Source organism: Cervus elaphus, chromosome 19, assembly GCF_910594005.1.
Source record: "Cervus elaphus chromosome 19, mCerEla1.1, whole genome shotgun sequence".
Taxonomy (NCBI): domain Eukaryota; kingdom Metazoa; phylum Chordata; class Mammalia; order Artiodactyla; family Cervidae; genus Cervus; species Cervus elaphus.
Genome location: NC_057833.1, coordinates 23,799,237 through 23,821,489, shown reverse-complemented (window position 1 = coordinate 23,821,489; position 22,253 = coordinate 23,799,237). Strand labels below are relative to the sequence as shown.

Here is a 22,253-nt window from a genome sequence, read left to right as displayed (position 1 = left end):
TACCTGGGATCTTCAAAGTCTGATTTCAAAACTGCTCCCCAAAGCGTGGCTGTGCAACAGAGAATGCCTTCTGTTATGATTGAACTGGTTAATGCGTGTAAAGTGCTGAGAGCAGCACCTGGCACTGAGCAAGAACTCATAAAGATTAACTATCTTTGCTAATAATACTTGTTCATGCCTTTTCACCAAGAAATTACTGTATTGCTGTCTATGGTTACGTTTCTCTCTCCTTATGCATTACGAGCTCTGAAGTGTCTTTTTATATCATCCATCTCAGAGCCCGGGACTGTGATTTGAAATGAATTATTTTTTGCATTATCTGGTAGAGGTGACAGAAATGGAAAGAGGGCAGAGAAATAAAAGACAAATGAAGTCTGAGTTTCCTTTATGTCCTCACCCTCTGTTTCTTCGTAACACCCCTCATTTAGGGGCTGTTTGTTACATTTTCTCTGTTGGACACTGGTTCCAGTTGAGCCTCAGTGGAACCAGTAACACTCTCTGCTAGACACAGTTCAAGCTCAACCAAATGAGATGTCACCTGTCTCCCCACAAGGATTGGACATCGTAGAGGCTACACAGAAGGGCACAAGCCCAAGCCCTGTGAGCAGGTTTATTTGAGACCTCTAACCTACTGCCCCTGACAGGGACTTCCTGACATACACGGAACCAATAACAGTAATAGCAAAAACAATAGCAACCAACATTTGCTGAACACTTATTATTATTTCATATATTACCACATTTAACCCAATCAATAAAGTGTATATTCTGTTCTTTTGTCAGGTGAAAAAACTAAAGCACAGAAAAGTCTCATGCTTAAAGTCACACCGCTAGTAAAATGGTGAGATTCAAACCCAAGTTCATGACTCTCCAAATTCATTCAGGTAACCGCTCAAGCCTACAGTGAGCCCTGGCCAGGTGGTCTGGCTCTGAAGCAAGAGCGCCACCGCACTGGTTCTCTGCAGGGCATGAGCTCCTGTGTGCCTGTCTTTCTTTCCCCACAGCAGAGCGTGGCAGCCCAGCATAGCTCATTTTCTACAAAATACTCTATAAGCTTTCTTTTTCACTTGCCCCTGGTTCCTGCCACACTTAGCATGTGCCTTAAAACACAACCATCTCTGGTTTGTAACTTACACCCAAGAAACCCACTCCCAGTTTCTTTCCCGGTGGAACAAAGACATTGACACCGCAGGTGACAGAGGCAAAATATTTATTGATTAGATTCTAATCAATATTCACCTCTGCCCAGGATTAAACTTGGCCTCGTGCCTCCTAGCCTGGCCCCTCCTATTCTAATGTATAACTAGTCTCAGAAAGCTAGAGAAGGACAGTCAGAAGCTGGCCACTGCATCTGCCGCTCTAGACCTGGAATTAAGAGGAGGACTCCGGCCCATAAAATGACAGAAGATAAGGTACAGTTGTATTATGTCCATTTGAGGACAGGAATAGGGAAATCTGTTCAAGTCAGTGAGCATATTGAGGATTATGTAGGAGTATATTGAAGATTTGGGGGATGTTGAGTGTAGCTACTACAGATGAGCCCTTCTTCTCTTGGTCAATTGATAGTTAATTTGGCTGCTAAAAAATCATATTTTTTTTCAGTAGTTGGAAGTTTAAGGATATTTGCTCTGTTTTCTGACTAGCCTGTGTAAAGTTTTCTCGAGTGGTACTGCATAACCATATTACTGAAGGAATGTGCAAAAAAGGGCACTTTAACCCAAATCTAACTAATCATGACACTGATCTGAAATCTTCAAAAATATCAATATATGAGAAGGACTGTCCTAGATTAAAGGAGACTAAAAAGGACTATTCTAGATTAAAAGAGACAAAGAAGAACTGACAGCCAAATGCAACAAGTGAGCTTAGATTATGGAAGGAAGAAGAAAACAACTCCAAGGGACAATATGGGGATAGAAATTGTGGGTATATTAGATAATACTTTATAACTACTACTTTCTTGGATATGATAATGGTATTGTAATTATGAAGGAGAATGTCTTTTTCTTAGTGAGTACATGCTGAAGTATTTAGGAGTAAAGTGACATAAATATCTGATACTTATTTTCAAATGATTCGCCAAAATAACACACACGAACACCCACAGTGAGAATGAAACAAATGTAAAGGCTAACCATTGGTGAACACAGGTGAAGGTTATGGAGTGTTCACTGCACTACTCTTTCAATTTCTCTGTAGATATAATACTTTTCAGAATAAAAATTTGAAAAGAGAAAGGATATAGTGCTATTGCGCCCTTATAAGTGTCCCCCAACCAAATCACAATCATACAAGTAGGTAAATGGGTGTTCGAGGAGGGACCTCTGAGTTCTGATCTGGTGTAACTTACTCGGCCGAGCCTTCCTTCATGTCAGTAAGTGACAAGGCTAGGAGCACAGGCTTTGTGGTCATGATCCTGGATTGGGAGTGTGCTAATGTTGCCTACCTGCTGTGATTTGGGGGTTAAGTTCTTTAACTGGCCTAGCCACCAATTGAGATTTTTAAGGATATTTGCTCTGTTTTCTGACTAGTCTGTGTAATGTTTTCTCAAATGGTTTTTCTCTCTTGCAACAAATTAAAAGCACATTGGAATAGAACATAAGGATATAGTATGGGAGATACAGGGATTGTAATAGTTCTTTACTGTATGGGGCTTCCCAAGTGGCTCAGACAGTAAAGCGTCTGCCTGCAATGCGGGACACCTGGGTTCGTCCTGGGTTGGGAAGATCCCCTGGAGAAGGAAATGGCAACCCACTCCAGTACCCTTGCCCAGAAAATCCCATGGACGGAGGAGACTAGTCCATGGGGTCACAAAGATTCAGACACAACTGAGCGACTTTACTTTCTTTCTTTTTACTGTATGGGAGTAATTAAATGAGATAATATTAGAGAAACTCAGATGACAAACAGTTTACTATCAATAGCTGTGTGTGTGTATAATGTATATTTAAGGAATACTAACTAGGATTTCATGATTTCCTATTACAGTCCAGGATACAGCTAAAGTAGATAAATCTTTAAAAGCAGTATAAAGATAAATATTGAGTTAATAACTATACAAATGACATGTAGATTTGGCAAAAAAAAAATCATGAAGGTAGTGTTCAAACAATTGCAGTTTGGTAGATACTGCAAAACAGAAGGTGCTTGTCCACAGTGCCTGGCAAATAGAACATACCCAAGTTTCATTTAAAATTATTATTACCTTCCCTTAGGAGCCTTAGAAATTGTGCTATAGTATTTCTCTTGAGAATTAAAGAATTGCCTAAAAAGGGAACCCAGAAAGAATGAGAACTAATGTAAAGCACTATGTGTCACCTTTGTAAATTCACCCAGGTTGAAAGGAGTGAGCTAAGCATGAGTCTGTGGGGTAGGAGACCTGGATTCTCACTCTGGGTATAGCCAGTAACGCGTTGTATAACTTAAAGGACTTCAATTCTCCAACTGAAAAAGGAAGAGACTAGACTAGAATCCATTGCTCTCAAAGGTCCCTTGAAGCTTGAAAATTCTATAGCTTGAGAAACTCCTGGACTTTTCCAAAGCTGAGTGCAAGATGGCCTTTGACTTGATGTTTGTGGTATATTGTAGAGGAAACAGTACAAGCTTCTCCTCCCAGCCAAGTCAATCAATAGCTGCTGAAAATCTAAAAATCGTTTTGTTTAGCAGTGGGAGTTTAAGATGAGCTCTGGGTTCCAATAAAAGAGTATCTATTATTTATCAGCTATGTATGTTGGGAATACCACTTAATCTCTGAGCCCTGGTTTCCTTACCTGTAAAATGGGGATATTTTGTAGTAGTGTTGTGAAAACTATATGTTTGAAAAATTGACAGGTGATTTTTTTTGGCAAGAGTGATGAACAAGATGATAATGATGTGAGTAAAAATCAGTTGTTTTATAGCCCTTTTACTATTTATACGAAGACCATAGTGTGTGTCTTATTCAGTGTTTACAATAATTCTATGCATAACTATTATACCCATTTTGGGGGCAGAGAAACTGACACTTGGGGATATTAAGGGCCTGGATGGGACTCATAGGTTTTCTGACTCCCAAGTTGATTTGTTTTTCCTAATGGACTCCATCTGACCTCTAAGTCACAAAATAAACACCACATTTTGTTCTATGTTACGGTTCGGCCCACTTGCCCACATTATTTTCTTCTACATTTATCCAGCAGCATATTTTTAATTGGATATAGAGCATAGCTTTCTTTAACTTAAAATTAATAAGCTTCAAATGTCTTTCCAAAAGTGCAGGCTTAATATCTTGCTGTCTATGAAAAGGTTGAGGAAAGACTTGAATATCTTCTACCACTTTGTGGTTACAGGTCTTCAGGCAAGTTCCTTACCCTTTCTATATCAGTTTTCCAGTATGTAAAATGGTAGAATTCCAACCTAAGAGGTTATTGAGAGAAAAGGCAAACCAGTTAGATCACAGAACCTGGACAGAGTAAGCTCCCAGCTAAGTTTTCACTAGCTCCTATGTACTTATTTGTGGGTCAGTCTCTTGGATGATAGATTGAATGAATTAGGGTTAATGGGCTAATTCAAATTTAGTAGTTTTCAGAAATTCTCCCTCTCATAAACAGAACTTTCTCTGACCAAATCTAACCACATAGAAGGTTGACTACAAATGTTACCTCTTTTTATTTGACAATGGAAAAGGAAAAGATGGGATGCAAAGAGCCAGTTTGGAATGGAGTTCAGAGAGGGAAATCAAGCCTGAAAATAAGAGATACAAAACAAAAAAAAAAAAAAGAAAATGCAATCAAACAGTTCCAGAGACTTCAATATTTGGAATGATCACTTCAGTTGGAAATTCAAATGACCCGCTTAAAATAAATGAGATTGCTCCTTATCTGACCAAAAATTTCTCTCTCAAGGAGTTAAAGCAGAGAACTACAGGCCACAGGGTGGCAGGACCAGAGCCTTCAGTAGAGAAAAGAAGCCAGGAAGGTCAAAGGACAAAGATTTTAAGAACATCCTACAATTTCTAAATATTTAAAACCTCTCCTGAGTGGGACGAATAAAGAAAGTAGCATCGACATAGATACACCGTCATGTGTAAAATAGATGGCAGGTGGGAAGTTGCTCTATAACACAGGGAGCCCAGCCTGGTGCTCCGTGATGACCTAGAGGGGGCACCGGGAGGAGGGGAGGGGGGCTCAGGAGGGAGGAGGTCCAGTTCCAGTTCAGTCGTACCCGACTCCGCGACCCCATGGACTGCAAGACGGCAGGCCTCCCTGTCCGTCACCAACTCCCGGCGTTTACTCAAGCTCATGCCCATTGAGTCGGCGATGCCATCCAACCATCTCATCCTCTGTCGTCCCCTTCTCTTCCAGCCTTCAATCATTCCCAGCATCAGGGTCTTTTCAAATCAGGTGGTCAAAGTATTGGAGTTTAAGCTTCAGCATCAGTCCTTGCAATGAACACCCAGGACTGATCTCCTTTAGGATGGACTGGTTGGATCTGCTTGCAGTCCAAGGGACTCTCAAGAGTCTTCTCCAACACCGCAGTTCAAAATCATCAATTCTTCTGTGCTCAGCTTTCTTTGTAGTCCAGCTCTCACATCCATACATGACTACTGGAAAAACCAAAGCTTTGACTAGACGGACCTTTGTTGAATTATATATATATATAATTATGGCTGATTCAAGTTGTTGTACGACAGAAACCAGAACAACATTTTAAAGCAATTCTCTTACAATTAAAAAATAAATGTAAAAATCTCTCTCTCCTATCTCCTTCTCAGTGGTATTTTTTGTTATCCTTAAGTGGAAGAAAGTGATCTTAGGGGCAACTCCAGTATTCCTACAGCAATGACTTAGAACAATTTAATTGGGAGGTAATGAAACAGGAGTTCTATCTTTAAAAATTAGCTTTTATTTTTGTCAAAGAAATGTAGGAACAGCCAACACTGTTCTGACTGAGACTCATTTGGAGTGTCAGAGGAAGGCTGATGGGGTGTGTGTGTGTGTGTGTGCGTGTGTGTGTGCATATGCAAGCACATGCACTCAGTCATATCTACTCTTTGAAACCCTCTGGACTGTAGCCTGGGGTTTCCCAGGATGCTAATGGTAAAGAACCCACCTGCTGATGCAAGAGACATAGGAGGTGTGGGTTTGATCCCTGGGTAGGGAAGAGCCCCTGGAGAAGGGAATACCCACTCCAGTATTCTGACCTGGAGAATCCCCATGGATGGAGGAGCCAGGCAGGTTACAGTCCATAGGGTCACAAAGAGCTGGACACAACTGAAGCGACTTAGCACACAGCGTGCACAGACTGTAGCCTGCCAGGCTCCTCTGTCTGTGGAATTTTCGAGGCAACAATGCTGGAGCAGGTTGCCATTTCCTCCTCCAGGGAATCTTCTTGACCCAGGGATCAAACCCTCATCTCTTGGGTCTCCTGCATCGGCAGGTGGATTCTTAACCATGGCACCACCTGGCTACAGCAGACCAAACCTGCTGCAGCCACTGCCTTCACCCCCAACTTCCATTCCTGCTCACCACTGCCGTGGTCACTGGTTGTACTCAAAATAAGAAGAAAGGAACTATATGCTCGTCTGGTAGGGACGGGAGGGCCAGCAGAGAGCAGAAGCCTCAGGTGGAGTGGGAGGGGCAGTCACTAAGACACCGGGTGCTGGGAGACCCTGCCGCCGGAGGGACAGGGGATGTGGGGAGGAAACGGGGAGAGTATACTGTGGTCCTGGGCTTGGTGTTGGGTAGACCCTGAGGTTCTTCAGCTGAGCTACAGAGGAGCAGTTGAGTAGCCTTCGTTTGCCTTTTCAATTTTTGCCAAAACCTCACAAAGGTCTTCTGTGGGTGTGTGAGGATGGCGGGAATTTGTGTGGTGAGTGGTGGGAAAATGTACTTGAAATTGGTGAGTGTTCGGTCATTTGGCTTCAGCATCAAAATTGGCAAATGAATTTTGCACTCTATGAATATGTGCACTCTTGGATTTTTTTTTCCAATTTAGGAAGATTAGGATCATAGATTTTCAGATATGTTTGGCTTTTGAATGTCTGTTTCTGATTCATGAGAAATTAAAAATAACCAAGTAATTAAAAGTATAAGTTCTAGATCCAAATCATTATTCTACAACTTACTGGCTGTAAGACCTTAACCTAGTCTAGTTATCTATAAAATAGGGATACTAACGGTACTGTTGTGAGGAGTGCTGTTGGCAGAATAAGGGCCCTCAAAGGATATCCATAACTTTGTCCCTGGCTGTGTCCTTTGTCCCATGTGAATCTGTTACCTCACGCAGAAAAAAGGACTTTCCAAAGTCTTTACTGTTATGGACCTTGAGATAGGGAGATTCTGTTATGAAGATGGAGGAAGGGGCACAGCTAATCAAGGGATGTTGTGGCCTCCAGAGCTGCAAATGGCCCTTGCTTTACAGCCAGCACAGACTCTGGTCCTTCAACCAGAAGGAACAAAATTCTATCAACTCAAAATTTCCCCTACATCCTCCAGAGAGGAACACAGCTTGCCAATACCTTAATTGTAGGCTAGTGATACTAGTATCAGACTTCTGACCTACAGGAACTGTAAAGTAATACATTTGTGTTACTTAAGCCACTAGTTTGTTGATTTTTTGGTAATAACGACAAGAGAAAACTATTACACACAGACACAAGTGTGTGTGAAGTGATGCTAAATCACCTGAGTCATGTCTGACTCTGTCCTACCCCATGGTCTGTAGCCCACCAGGCTCCTCTGTCCAAGAGATTCTCCAAGCAAGAATCCTGGAGTGGGTTGCCATTTCCTCCTCCAGGGGATCTTCCCGACCCAGGGATCGAAACTCCATCTGTCTCCTGCATTGGCAGGCGGGCTTTCTACCACCAGCACCACTTGGGAAGCCCCTTGTCTTATAGGAGAGGAGATTTAATGACAAACATGAGAATGCAGGACGGTGTATGACAGAGGGCAGGCGCAAACCAGTCTTTCAGGAGAAATCATCAGCCTGCCAAGTGCAGAGCTGAGCACTGTGGGAAGAGGTGGTCTCCAGCCAGTGGCTTCTGGGCCTCGTGCCTTGCTGCTCTCCTGCGTTCCATGAGCTCCATGCTCAGCCCTCTGGGCTGCATTTCTGGTTTGGTTCTCAAGTTCAATTTTCCGGGTGCTACTTACAACTCCGCACATACAACATTTTCATGCTTCCATGTCAAGATGCAAAGTAAGTGACTCCATTTGTAAAGCAGTTCTCAGAGACAATTTAGTATCGTGTCCTGTGGGGGCTTCTTTAAACATATATGCCCCAATCCCATCACTTAGGGTTTTGTGTTAACTGAAAAATCTTTCATGCTTCCCCGTACACGCTGAGTCTGACACAAGGAACCCCTCTTATCTCCTATCTCAAAACCCTGCCTATTCATATAAACATGAACTCAGATTCCCTTGTAGCTCAGTAAAGAATCCACCTGCAATGCAAGAGACCCCTGGAGAAGGCATAGGCTACCCACTTCAGTATTCTTGAGCTTCCCGGGTGACTCGGATGGTAAAGAATTCACCTGCAATGAGGGAGACCTGGGTCGGGAAGATCCCTTGGAGGAGGGCATGGCAACCCACTCCAGTATTCTTACCTGGAAAATCCCATGGACAGAGGAGCCTGGAAGGCTATAGTCCACGGGGTTGCAGAGTTGGACACAACTGAAGTGACTTAGCACATACACATGTGGAAAAGGATGTTTGGTTCCTTCCCTAGACGGAGCTGTCCCAGACTTTTTGCCGCTTTGGCAGTATAGGAGAAATGAAAGACACCCACAATCCCATATGAATGAGCCCTGCCAGGAACATAGGGGTATATGATGAATGAGTATCAAGTGGCAAGAACCAGCCCTTGGAACCTGTCAGAAGCCCATGCTGCAGAATGATGGACGGTGGGTAACTGAAGTTGCCTGGGGTTTCCCATCCCCGTGTTTCACTCCCCACAGGTCACCGGGACCTTGGTTTTGGCTGTCTTCACTGCTGTGCTAAGTTCCTTCCAGTTTGGATATGACATTGGAGTGATCAATGCACCTCAACAGGCAAGTGAAACGTACAAGTTCTCTATTTGGCAATTTCTGTCAGTGGCAGAAAGATATCAGCTCCTCATCCAGAGAGATAAAGTGTGCCCACATGGGGAACACGTGGTAATCCGGTCTTCTGTCAGGTACCACGTGCGTGGTTCCAATGCTGGTAACTTGACCTTTACTCCTCATTTAATAACCCTCATAGAAAAAGAAAGAGTAATGAATAATTCTTGATCTCTGATTCTGCTGTTCGCTGAGCTCACAGAAAACTTCAGCCAGAATATCATGTGCCAAAAGGATTTAAAAAAAAAAAACAAAAAACAAAAAAAAAAGGCTTAAGAGCTTATTGCAGCATACATTCAGAGCTCCTAGCCAAAAATGGATGGAAATGCCAGGGTGTTAGAAGAAACAGTGGAAGTATAGATTTTTTTTTTCAGTGCAGAAACATGTACTGAGCACAAGCTCACTGTGTGTCAGGCACAAACATAGGCTCTCCCCTGCTGATTTGCCCAACAACCTGGTAATGCCCATTTTTTGTCCAGATCAAAGTATTTTGGAGCCTTGGATGGGGAGGGGGTGGAATCGGATAAAGGTAGTTAAAAGGTACAAACTTTTAACTGTAAGATAAGTTAGTATTAGGGATGTGATCGGAGAAGGTAATGGCACCCCACTCCAGTACTCTTGCCTGGAAAATCCCATGGACGGAGGAGCCTGGTAGGCTGCAGTCCATGGGGTTGCTAAGAGTCGGACACGACTGAGTGACTTCACTTTCACATTTCACTTTCATGCATTGGAGAAGGAAATGGCGACCCACTCCAGTGTTCTTACCTGGAGAATCCCAGGGACAGGGGAGCCTGGTGGGTGCCATCTATGGGGTCGCATAGAGTCGGACACGACTGAAGTGACTTAGCAGCAGCAGCAGCAGGGATGTGATGTTCAACATGACAAATGTAAATAATATAATACAGCTGTATCTTATACATGAAAGTTGTTAAGAGGGTAAATCCTAAGAGTTCTCATCACAAGAAAAAAAAAGAAAGACAAGCAAAGGAGAAAGCCTGTAGGAGCCTAACACTAGAAAGATTCTAGTCCTTCCCTCTACGTCGGTCTCCCATGTATGATCCAAAGTAAAATAATATAAACCTTTTAAATAAGTCAAGAAGTCCAACAAAGTTTGGGTTTTCTCCACATTGACTCTTTGGGTATTTTTAATATTAGATAGTTTCTATCATTTTTCACTTTTACTGTGTGCATCCCTACTCTGGTTTCCAGGAAATACACAGGAGAGGGATGTCATTCGTCTCAGATCCCACAGCCTGTAAGTGGGAGAAATCAGGACTTCATTCTCTCTGCCCTAACTCAGACCATCAGGTCATTTAGGGTGGGATTGATATCATGTTCCTCTTCTTAACACCAGTGCCAAGCACAGTGATTGATATAAACATAGTGTTTAGTGAATGAAGAAGAGAGAGAGAGACAGAGAGAGAGGAGAAGCTGGGGGAAGGGGTGGCATAAGGTGACAATACAAGCTTCTGTTGGGTGTTCTCGGTGAATCCATCATATTTCATCTGCTTCTCTGAACATAGTGGACTCTAAGGAAAATGTAGGAGACTACAGGGTGTGAATGTGTGAAATGTGTACTTGCCAAGTCCGTCTGTTGGAAAGGGTTGCTCCTTGGACCAAAGATGCTCTCTGATTAGGCACCACATTAGCATCATGAATGTGGCAGGTCTTGCCAAGGCTGAGAGATTTAGGGAATCACTCTAGAAGGTCGTATCTTTTTTCTGTGGCTGATAACATGTGCCAGTGTAGCAGGATTCCTGAAATTTGGCATTGGTAGAACCTTTTCTCTTCTTGTGGGAGAAATTTTCAAATCCTTATTTAAACCATCCTCTTCAGTGTTGGACGTAAAAATTAATCTAAGGTTCCCCTCCTCTAATCCAAGTCCTAGAGCCAGACCTGACAACAGAGGTCATCCCTCTCTGGCATCAGGATTAGTGCCCTCACTATAGCCCCTTTCATCTGTATTTAAAGAGCTGTTTAAATACCATTATGTAAGAAGAATTTGTTTTTTATTAGCAGAATGACATTTGGAATTATTTTATGGTATTTTTAAATCATACTTTTTATGAGTGTGAAAACTATGCACACCTGTTGCAGAAAGTTTCAGAAAGAAAAACATTAATGATTATTCATGTAGAGCAAACTGCTGAAAACATCTGGGCTATTTCCTTTCAGCCTTTCTTCTGTGTATATTATCCATATAGAGTGACCTTCCCATGAGGCAAAGGTCTGGATCAGAGTTCTTTTATCATAAGAGGATGTAAGTTCTCTCTTTCATCAGCTGACTTCACCACATAGGACTTTGCCCAGGTCTGGCAGCCTAGGACAGCTGCATTCCAGGTCATTGTTAGAGGTCCTCCCAGCCCACTGCTACCAAGTGGTGACCAAATCATCTGGAGCAATGACATGGAAGAAGAGCTGGAAGGATGTGCCTTTCCTCAATTATACTTTTGTTTGAGTTTGCCTCTACTGAAACATTATAAAATATGGCTCTGTGAAATCTAGTTTTGAACACTGTTTATTCTGTTACCTACTGCACTCAGTGAGGACCCACACAAGACACTTCCTTTAGGTCCCAATACCTTCTCAGGAGCTTCTGAGTTGGCTTTGATCTTCAGAATTCACCAATATACTTGATTGTTTTCCTCTCTTCTCACTGGCTGCTAGGAAACTTATTAATTAGTTTACAGCTCACCTAAAGCAAGGATAGAGCACCTGGTGTTTGAATTTTGTATACTAACTTTATTTTTGCCCTCAACTTTCTCAAACTTTTTTCTTTTATGTCCACTTTTCAAAATATTTCAAAAATATCCACTTTTTTGTCTCTGTTCAAACATTTACAGTAGCCAATTTAAATTCTGCTATGCAGGGGAAACAGTGGCATGAAAATGTGTCTTTTCAGCTTGCAGGATAGTTTCAATTTGGACAGATGCCAATCTTTAAAACTTGAAGAATTTTACATAAAAATACACATGTCTGGCTTCTCTTTAAAAATTAAAGGCCATGCTATGCCAGTCTCAAATTGCAGCTTCCTCCTTCAGATGGGACAAATAAATCCTGCCCACTCAGTATTATATTCTCAACAGTTGTTGTTTAGGCACTGAGTCATGTCAAACTCTTTGTGACTCCATAGTCTGTAGCCCACCAGGCTCCTCTGTCCATGGGATTTCCCAGTAAGAATACCGGAGTGGGTTGCCATTCCCTTCTCCAGGGATCTTCCTGACTCAGGATTGAACCCATGCCTCCTACATTAGCAAGCGGATTCTTTACCGCTGGAGCCCATATTCTCAATAGTATAGACTATATTTCAGCCCTCAAGTTATCAAACTTTTTCTTGCCTCCTTTACTTGTTTGTTCCTGCCAGGTTCCCACTGGCACCGGAATTTGTGACCTCTATTTTATAGGATGTGGTCAACTGTAAGCCATCTGTATGCATTAGTATGTGCATAACACACATAATTGAAATAATCCTGCTTGAACACCTAGCAAGTAGTTTCAGGGAAAAACAAACCAAAAATATACATAATGTTTGAAATATTTCAGCTATTTTCCTTTATTTTATCTCCTTAGGTAATTATAACCCACTATAGACATGTTCTGGGTATTTCACTGGATGACCGAAAAGCTATCAACAACTATGCTCTCAACAGTACAGAGGAATTGCCCGCAAGCCCAGGAGATCCAACACCAGGCTCTAGGACTGAGGAAGAGACTATGACATCAGCTAGCCTCATCACCATGTTCTGGTCCCTGTCTGTGTCCAGCTTTGCAGTTGGTGGAATGATTGCATCGTTCTTTGGAGGGCTTCTTGGGGACAAGCTTGGAAGGTAGGCAAATTTCATAAATAAGCATACACACAGAAAAGTCACTATTTGGGGTTTCAGAATTTGTTTAGAAAGAAATCATCTTCCATGTTGTGGGATAGTTTTAGAGTTTTTTTTTCAAATCATGACCTTATGAGTTAGGTTGGTATTGGACCAAATAAGGGCTTCCCTGGTGTCTTGGATGGTAAAGAATCTGAATGCAATGCAGGAGATCCAGGTTTGATCCCTGGGTCAGGAAGTTCCCCTGGAAAAAGAAATAGCAACCCACTCCAGTATTCTTTCGTGGAGAATTCCATGGACAGAGGAGCCTGGCAGGCTACACTCCATGGGGTCACAAAGAGTCGGAAACGACCAAGCGACTAACTCTTTTACTTTCTGGACCAAATAATAGAGAAAGCTGTTGCAGTAAACTACTTACGTGTGAAGATATTTACAGAAAAAGTGAATTTGGAGTGTATTTCTAGATAATCACTTTGATTCTCTGACTTTATAACTTATAAAACATATTAAGAAACCACAGCCCAAGTGGTTTACTCAGGAACTCAAGAGAAGAGTCAAGAATGGAGTTTTTAAATCTATTGTTGGCTTCACCAATTGATCCATTTCTCAGACACCCAGTTTTTCCTTTTCAGATTAGAATTTGACATCCTGATCAGTCAAGCTGCAAGGTTAAGTCAATATCACCAACTCCCAGTTGCCCGATGTACTTGATAGGGGGTTTCTAGTTGCTGCTACTGCTGTCTCAAAACCCAACCACAAACGAAGCAAGTGGTATCTCCATTCCTCAACTTTCTATTTTGGATTGAAACTTCCTGTTTTGGATTAAAACCATCAGTAGAACTCCTTTACATCCAAATTTCATTTAGTCATGTGAAATACTAAAGCTCTTGGCGTTCCCTCCACCCCCATCAGCTCAGTCCAGTCGCTCAGTCATGTCCAACTGTTTGCAGCCTCATGGACTGCAGCACACCAGGCTTTCCTGTCCATCACCAGTTCCCAGAGCTTGCTCAAATTCATGTCCATAGAGTTGGTGATACCATCCAACCATTTCATCCTCTGTTGTCCACTTGTTCTCCTGCCTTCAATCTTTCCCAGCATCAGGGTCTTTTCCAACGAGTCTGTTCTTCACATCAGGTGACCAAAGTATTGGAGCTTCAACTTCAGTATCAGTCTTTCCAGTGAATATTCAGAACTGATTTCCTTTAGGATTGACTGATTTGATTTCCTAGCAGTCCAGGGGACTTTCAAGAGTCTTCTCCAACACCACAGTGCAAAAGCATCAATTCTTGGGTGCTCAGCCTTCTTTATGGTCCAACTCTCACATCCATACAGGACTACTGGAAAAACCATAGCTTTGACTATATGGACCTTTGTTGGTAAAGTAACGTCTCTGCTTTTTAATATGCTGCCTAGGTTTGTCATAGCTTTTCTTCCAAGGAACAAGCGTCTTTTAATTTCATGGCTGTACTCACCACCTGCAGTTATTTGGAAGCCAAAGAAAATAAAGTCTGTCACTGTTTGCATTGTTTCCCCATCTATTTGCCATGAAATGATGGGACCCGATGCCATGATCTTACTTTTTTTTGAATGCTGAGTTTTAAGCCAGCTTTTTCACTCTCCTCTTTCACTTTCATCAAGAGGCTCTTTAGTTCCTCTTTACTTTCTGCCGTAAGGGTGTATCTGCATATCTGAAGTTACTGATAGAGAGGAAATAAAACAGAAAATCAGTTATTTCTCTATATTTATTTTCTGGTCTTTGCATCCACTTTTTTGTTTATCACTTTTTTCTGATGATAAAAATATGCAAATACGGAAAAATTAGAAAATGCAAAAACTTTTAAAGATCTAAATGATATAGGCAACTACCTTAGTAATAAGTGTGCTCTGTCGTGTCCAACTCTTCACGACCCTGTGGCCTGTAGCCCACTAGGCTCCTCTGTCCATGGGATTCTCCAGGCAAGAATAGTGAAGTGGGTTGCCATGCCCTCCTCCCCGGGATTTTCCCAACCCAGGGATTGAACCCGAATCTCTTACATCTTCTGCATTGGCATACTGGGTTACAATTCATTTAATTATTAAAATTCCTTCTTTAAATTATAGTTTCCCCTCTTTGGTTATTAAATTCTGATAATTTCTTCCGCTTATACTGGAGCTTTTAATAAGACTGTAAGAATTTTTCTAAAGTAATAGGTAGCATGGAAACACACGTTTTATTCTTGTTCTTATTTGAAAGGGACTTCCCTCTACCATAAAAGAAAATGGTCAATTCTTCAAATGTTATCAAATTACTGGTGTTTAGCTGAGCTGTTTTTTCAAATAATTTTATTTATTTTTGGCTATGCTAGGTCTTCATTGTGCCAAGGGCTGTTCTTCGGTTGTGGTGAGCAGGGGCTACTCTGTAAATTGCAGTGTGTGGGCTTCTTATTGCAGTGGCTTCTCCTCTTGTGGAGCATGGGCTCTAGGATTCGAGAGCTTCAGTAATTGCAGTGCATAGACTCAAGAGTTGTGGCTCCCGGGGTCTAGAACACAGGATCAATAGCTGTGGCTCAGGGGCTTAGCTGTTCCCAGGCATGTGGAATTCTCCCACACCAGGGATCGAACCCATGTCTGCTGCACTGGCAAGCAGATTCTTTACCACTGAACCACCAGGGAAGCCCCTTAGCTGAACTTTAAATCAGTATTCATAAATTATGCAGGTCATTGACTGGCTTTAGTTATTTTAAAATATCTTAAATTATTTCAGTTTGAACCAAGTTTAAGCAGTAACTGGAAATTTTTCTAGATTGCTTATCTCTAAAATAAATAAAATTAAACAAAACTAAATTAAAATTTTAAACATGGACAGACCAATTCTTTTAGCAATTATTGATGTCTTATACTTCTCATCACTGAAGAAAAAAATGTAAGCCCTTGTCCCTCATTTAGAGACAGGATTCTAACAATTCAGTGACTCACTCTACATTTAGTGTTCTGCTGATGAAAACAGAACGGACATCTTCTCAGGTCTTAGGATCTAGCATTGACAATGGTCATACCCCAAAACAATGTCAAATTATGATTTATCAAATTATTTATGGTGGATTAAAAGCAAGGTTTCTTCTAGTTTTCAGTAGAAAAATGAAAAATGTTCACTTCCTTGAGAACAGCCCTAAAACTAATCATTTTAACTTCAAAATTAACACAGAACAGTTGAGTCTCAATAAAAAACTATTTTCCTAGGAAAAGTCACTGAGAAATGACATGATTGTCCCTATCGCCAGGGTCATTGCTCCACTCGTTAAAAGTAAACAAATAAAAATGTACTATTCCATTACTGCTTTAAAAAACCTTTGCTTATAATTGTGTTAATAGGTATCTGTGGCCACTATTTGGGTTCTCAAGGTCAAATTTTACTTAAAATTTAAGGACCAGGGTAAGGTGGGGGAGACCATGATCTGGGCAATCCACGTTACCATGAGTGAAGGACAATATACATAGCTTGTTGCCTTTGAATGTGTTCTTTCTTCCTTTTGAACCAAAAATGGAACTGACCAAAATAAAGCATTAACCTTTGGTTTCACAGTGGTCAAGTCCCAGCTCTGTAATTTAATGAGCAAGTCACCCCGGTTCTCTAAGACATTTCCTTCCATCTGCTATGTGGGGGGAAAAAACACCTCCTTTTGTGGCATTATTGTGAGGATTAAATGAAAATGAACATAAAAGGCTTAGTACACTGCCTGCCACAAAGTGAGCAGGCAGAAAATATAGATGATGATAATGAAGAAGAAGAAACTTATGCTAACAGAAGCATTCAGAGCACGATTTAAAGAAATAGACATATATTTCTTTCTCCCTGATTCAACCATTTCATGTATTTTTAGATTATTTATTCTTGGCTCTTTCTCACGTCTGAGCAGAAGTTAAAATCCTTTAAGTTGTATAGAATGCTACAGCAACCACTGGTGGTGGGGAAGAGGGACTTTAGAGCAATCTGGCATCAAAAATACTTTCAGGCTATCTGTCTCTGGTATGACTTTTTCTCTTTTTTCCCCTACTAGAATATATTATCAGCTAGCTAGTAACAATTTCCTAAGGTAAATTACTGAATTTGCCTGCCCTCTGTCCTTGTGTAGAGAAAAAACTTCACAGAGAAGCACCCCTATGTTTGTCTACTCTGCAGTTCTGAAGCTGGTCAGCTGTAAATCACTCTATCTGCCTGCCTCTGGGTTGTTGATAATTTCCATATACTAGTTTCCCGTTACTGTCCTAATGAATTATTACAAACTTAGTGGCTTAAAACCACACACATTTGTTTCCTTACAGTTCTAGAGAACCAAATTCAGTTTCATTGGCAGAAGTCAAGGTGTCAGCAGGGCCTATTCCTTCTGGAGGTTCTAAGGAAGGGTCCGTTTCCTTACCCTTCCCCAGCTTCTGGTGGCCAGTTCTGTCCTTGTCTGTGGCTTCTTCCTCCATTTTCAAAGCACATCACTACAAACCTTATTTCTTTCATCTCATCACCTTCTCTTCTGCCTTCCTAATATAAGTACATCACTGGCCCAATTTTGAGATGAAGAGATTATCCAATTTAATCCTTAATCATATCTGCAAAATCCCTTTACCATATAAAGTGATATATTTCCAGGATCTGCAGATTAAGATGTTGACTATTGTGGGGTTTTATTCAGCTCATCATATGGTTTGTTGGGAAAACGAATATGAGATTATATAGTTTTATTCTTCCAGAAAAAACAATCTGCTTGTTGTTTGAGATACTTGTTTAGGAAAAGCTCACCTAGTAAAGTTTGAAACACTGAAACAGAATATAACAAGATACTTACATTTCTTTGTGGCACAAACATTCTCACATTTATTCACTTAGGTTCTTTTATTGGCTTTATCATCACTGATTGAACTTTGAAGAAGGTTTCTGTGTACATCACTTTCCCATTTAACAGGAAGAAGAGTATCAGACACCTGCAAATGTCAATTTTGTATGATCAATTTTGAAAATGGTGTTTTTTTGCTATTATCATCTTTACTATGTATTTTGCATTGGTTGACATTGATTCATAGATTCTGGAAATATGCTGGCATATAATGATAAAATAAGAATAATTATAGTTCTCTGATAAGGCTTAAAGTAAAAGCATGTTTTAATCTACTTCCAAATAATTTATACTAAAGAAAACTTAAATTTTAAAGTTCTTTCATGACCTATAGCAGCTAAAATCTTGTGCCATTAAAAGAAAAAAAAAAGGGTCAGTGTCATAGGTTAAAGATACAGAATTAAATTTAGCTATCACCAGGCATTTATTCTTCAAAACAGTCAGCATGTAGAAAACTAATTGTTAACTATTTGAAAAGGTCTCAGAAGTGTTATCTTAAAGCAAACTAGTCATCATAACAATTGAATCATCTCTATCAAAATGTGATTAGGTACTTGCAATCCAAATTCTCTCATTATAAATATTATGTATTGTTAATGCTTTAACACATAGACAAATCAAAGTAGCAATCATGGTTTAAGACTCCCCAACTAACTCTATCAACAAAATTAAAATAATCACTCTTTGGTAAAAATCTCAGCATGCTCTGAAAGCAAATCCTGTTTATCAAGTTTTGATGCTAAATTTATAATCCTTGCTTTTCAAATTTTCAGAATCAAAGCCCTGTTGGTAGCAAACATTCTTTCGTTAGTTGGAGCTCTCTTGATGGGGTTTTCGAAACTGGGACCATCTCACATTCTTATAATTTCAGGAAGAGGCATATCAGGACTCTACTGTGGTAAGTCGTGCACACACACACACACACCCCCTTCCACACAAACACATATGTACATCTGAAAATTATTCTCAAGGTAGATGTGGTTACATGTAGGGAATTTTTTAAGCATAAGGTGACATCACAAAAAGGAAAGGCAATAGCACAAAGTTTCAGTTCTGAGTGAGGGATGTTTGGGACCTGTAAGTGGAGTTGTAATGAGATGTTCTTATCCACAGCAATGACATCATTTCTAGTCATATGCTCCAAGACAAATTAGTTAGCTCTTGGTGTTCTTATCCGTTAAATGAGAAGGATAATAACATCTACCTCGTGGGGGCACTTGTGAGAATATGTGTAAAATGTTCAGCATAGAATCTGACTAAGCTAGCTGTTGTTATTATTCCTGCTGATCAGTAGACACCGGAAGACTGCTATGCCCAGAACCCCCAACTCTGCCCTTATGGCCTGCCCGGCTACTGATGTCTCTGTCTCTCCTATCTGGAAAGACCTTGATGTTCTGGCCCATCTCTCAGGCCACATCCCTTTACCCTATCTGCTTCCACACTTGGCTGGTCCAAGTGTTAAAATGAAGCTGGCCATAGGGAGAGGGGCTCAGGCAGAAGCAGCTGGCAGAGGAGTTCAGAATGGAGGAAAGATGCTTTTCCCATCTAAATATCTGAAACACTATTTCTTGGAAACAGCTCTTCAATCTTCCTGAAGCAACTTAGCAGCAGAGGACGGAAGAAAGGGAGGATGGTCCATTCTCTAAAATAGTCAAATCTTTTGCTCCTCAATCCCAGTAATACCCATTGTCCCAAATCACAGCCACTAACAATAACCATTGTGGGTGGGAGAGGGAAGGTGAGGGCACAAAGTGCTGTATGAAATATTTTTAACACTTTTACCTGAAAAAGAGGAAAGACTACAACTCTGTGCATCTTCAGTGATTGGTTGAACCACAAGTCTGGTCTTCTGCATTGCAGGCAGATTCTTTACCAGCTGAGCTACCAGGGAAGCTCAAAATAAAAGTCTAAGGTTATTTAATTAAACGGCTCTTCTTGTTATTTTCAATGTTAATACAAATAACTGAAATGATAGCTTGGTCCAGGTAAAGAGGCAACTCACTTATGGGAAGAGCTTTGGATTCAGAATGCATCAATTCTGGCACTGTCTCAGTCTGGCCTTAGTTATTGAATAGAAGGCTCGGTTTGCTCCTCGGTATTAGTTCCCCCTTGCTGCTCTAATGAACTACTTCAAACTTAGTGGCTTAAGACAACACAAATTTGTTTTCTTACAGTTTTGAAGACTCAAATTCAGTTTCACTTGACTGTAAAATGCAACTAATAACACCATCAAAGAGGTCCAAATCAAGATTCTTCTTTATTTTCTCTCTACTTTTTGAAATACAATAAGAAAAAAATTATAAAATATAAAAAATTATTTTAAAAATATAAAAAAATTATAAACTATTTTTAGTAAAATTGAAAATAAATGTTATAATTGAAAATAAATAGTAGCAACCTATTACCAGCACAACTAAGTAACTTGTATTCTCCAAGCATCTTCTAAAATTATGTCTGATCCTATTATGAGCATTAAAATAGCTAAAAATTAATGAAAATAAATTAATAAAGACTAATAGAAAATACAATTTGATTTCGGGTTCATAAGACTTTAGACCAGGTGGCCAAAATAGCTCAATTGGAGAGAGCATTAGACTGAAGACTTCAGACTTGCGAGCTTATCTGCATTTTCTGTTCTTGAGATATAATATTTGGACTTAACAAAAATGCTACAGCCCAGAATAGGACCAAACAATGTTTATTTATTTTTTTCCTCCTGCTTCTTTAAGATCAACAGACCACACAGTAGAGTTGCATGTAAAAGCTGAAATTTAGATGCTATATCAGCCATGCAAATGTTCATGGGCTATTGAGAACAATTTGAAGCATTAAAAAAATATTGAAACAATTCTCAAAAGCATCTTTTATACAAAGACCATACATTTCCATTTGATAGGCCCACAGTATATCTAAGAGGAAGCCTCTGACAAATCTTATTTTCAGAAAATGCCAAACATTGCATTCAGTTTTGCTCATTGACTAGTCTCTGATCTTTTAATGCTCTTAGCAAATGGCTAGATTCTCCACCATTTTCAACATGACTGGTTACATCTGCATCTAGGAAAACTACAGAAGTCCTAAAGGCCTAGAGCTTTGCAAAATTTTGTTTTCTTTTAAGCATCAGAGGGCTTCCCAGGTGGCCCTAGTGGTAAAGAACCCACTTGCCAGTGCAGGAGACATAAGAAATGTGGGTTCGATCCCTGGCTTGGGAAGATGCCCTGGAGGAGGACATGGCAACCCACTCCAGTATTCTTGCCTGGAGAATCCCATGGACAGAGGAGACTGGCAGGCTACAATCCATAAGATCGCAAGGAGTCAGACACAACTGAAGCGACTTAGCACGCATGCAAGAATCAGAAGTCTTTATTCAAATAAAATCTTTTCTGAAGCCCATCATTTAGAGAGAATAAAGAAGCTATGTTGCTCTGGTTGGAGTAATTGGGGGAAGAACCCCTGAGTCCCTTAACCCCTAACACCTCTCTACACACCCCTCCCCTCAACTCTTAAGTGTGACCTTGAGGCACCTACACATTGTGGAAACTCAAGAAGGGCTTGTAGTTCTCCTGCTAACACTCTATTGCACTGTGATCTTGGGTAAGTCATTTCTCACCTTTATCAAGTAAAGAGGTTGGCATAGATATGTTCTAATTTCCTTTAATCCCATGATTTTAGAGTAAGAATATTACTACATTTTTAAGAATATTGTTAAAGCATTCTTCAGTCTCTTTTCTGAAGATAACCTAAGGCATTATGATACAAACTCAATATTAACATGAATTTTTTAACTAAATAAAGACAATGCTATGAATAATTGCCAGATGAATGACTAACCATCTCCTTCTATTTATATCTCCAACTAAAATCTCATTTAGAGTCTCATCAACATTCTTTGCATAAATCATGTCTGCGGTTGGTGACAAGGGCTCTTCCTTCCAATAAACTCAGGAAGAATGCTAACTGTACTTAAAGTTACTGCTGTTGATGTCATCCTGATTACACTTTAACATGTATGTTCATGTTTCACTCAGGGCTAATTTCGGGCTTGGTTCCAATGTACATTGGTGAAATTGCTCCAACCACACTCAGGGGTGCTATTGGTGCTCTTCATCAGCTGGCCGTTGTCACGGGCATCCTTATTAGTCAGGTAAAAACTCCCATCCCCTCCCTCACCCATCCTCTACTTTACCCAACTTCTCTCTCCCTGACTGGCCACTCTTACTGTAGAACAGCACAGAGGAAAAGACAGTTCCACAAGTGGTCTTGGAGGTGGCGGTACAGAGACAAAGGCTTTTTAGCTCAAAGTTAAAATATTACTAATCCACGCCTCACTTTTCCCCTGGAAGTTGTAGTGGAGTTGGCACTGAAGGTGACCTGGTAAGCCAAGTCTTTAACTACTGGAGCTATTCCAGAATTAAATTATTCCATTTAGATTTCAAGAGAAAAAAATTTCAAAATTTTGGCTGCCTGGGTTTCCTTTTTTTCTGAGCATCT

At 40.5% G+C, this 22,253-nt stretch overlaps 1 protein-coding gene across 1 annotated transcript in view; it reads left to right on the top strand.

Moving 5' to 3' along the window:
* The first annotated feature begins 1,338 nt into the window (after nucleotides 1-1,338).
* SLC2A2 (solute carrier family 2 member 2) overlaps nucleotides 1,339-22,253 on the top strand; it is a 34,057-nt gene continuing 13,142 nt past the window's right edge. The window contains exons 1-5 of the mRNA XM_043875313.1: nucleotides 1,339-1,412; nucleotides 8,933-9,025; nucleotides 12,644-12,900; nucleotides 18,536-18,660; nucleotides 21,791-21,906. Of these exons, the coding sequence (XP_043731248.1) occupies nucleotides 1,398-1,412; nucleotides 8,933-9,025; nucleotides 12,644-12,900; nucleotides 18,536-18,660; nucleotides 21,791-21,906 (606 nt within the window). The 5' untranslated portion in view covers nucleotides 1,339-1,397. The remainder of the gene's footprint in view (nucleotides 1,413-8,932; nucleotides 9,026-12,643; nucleotides 12,901-18,535; nucleotides 18,661-21,790; nucleotides 21,907-22,253) is intronic.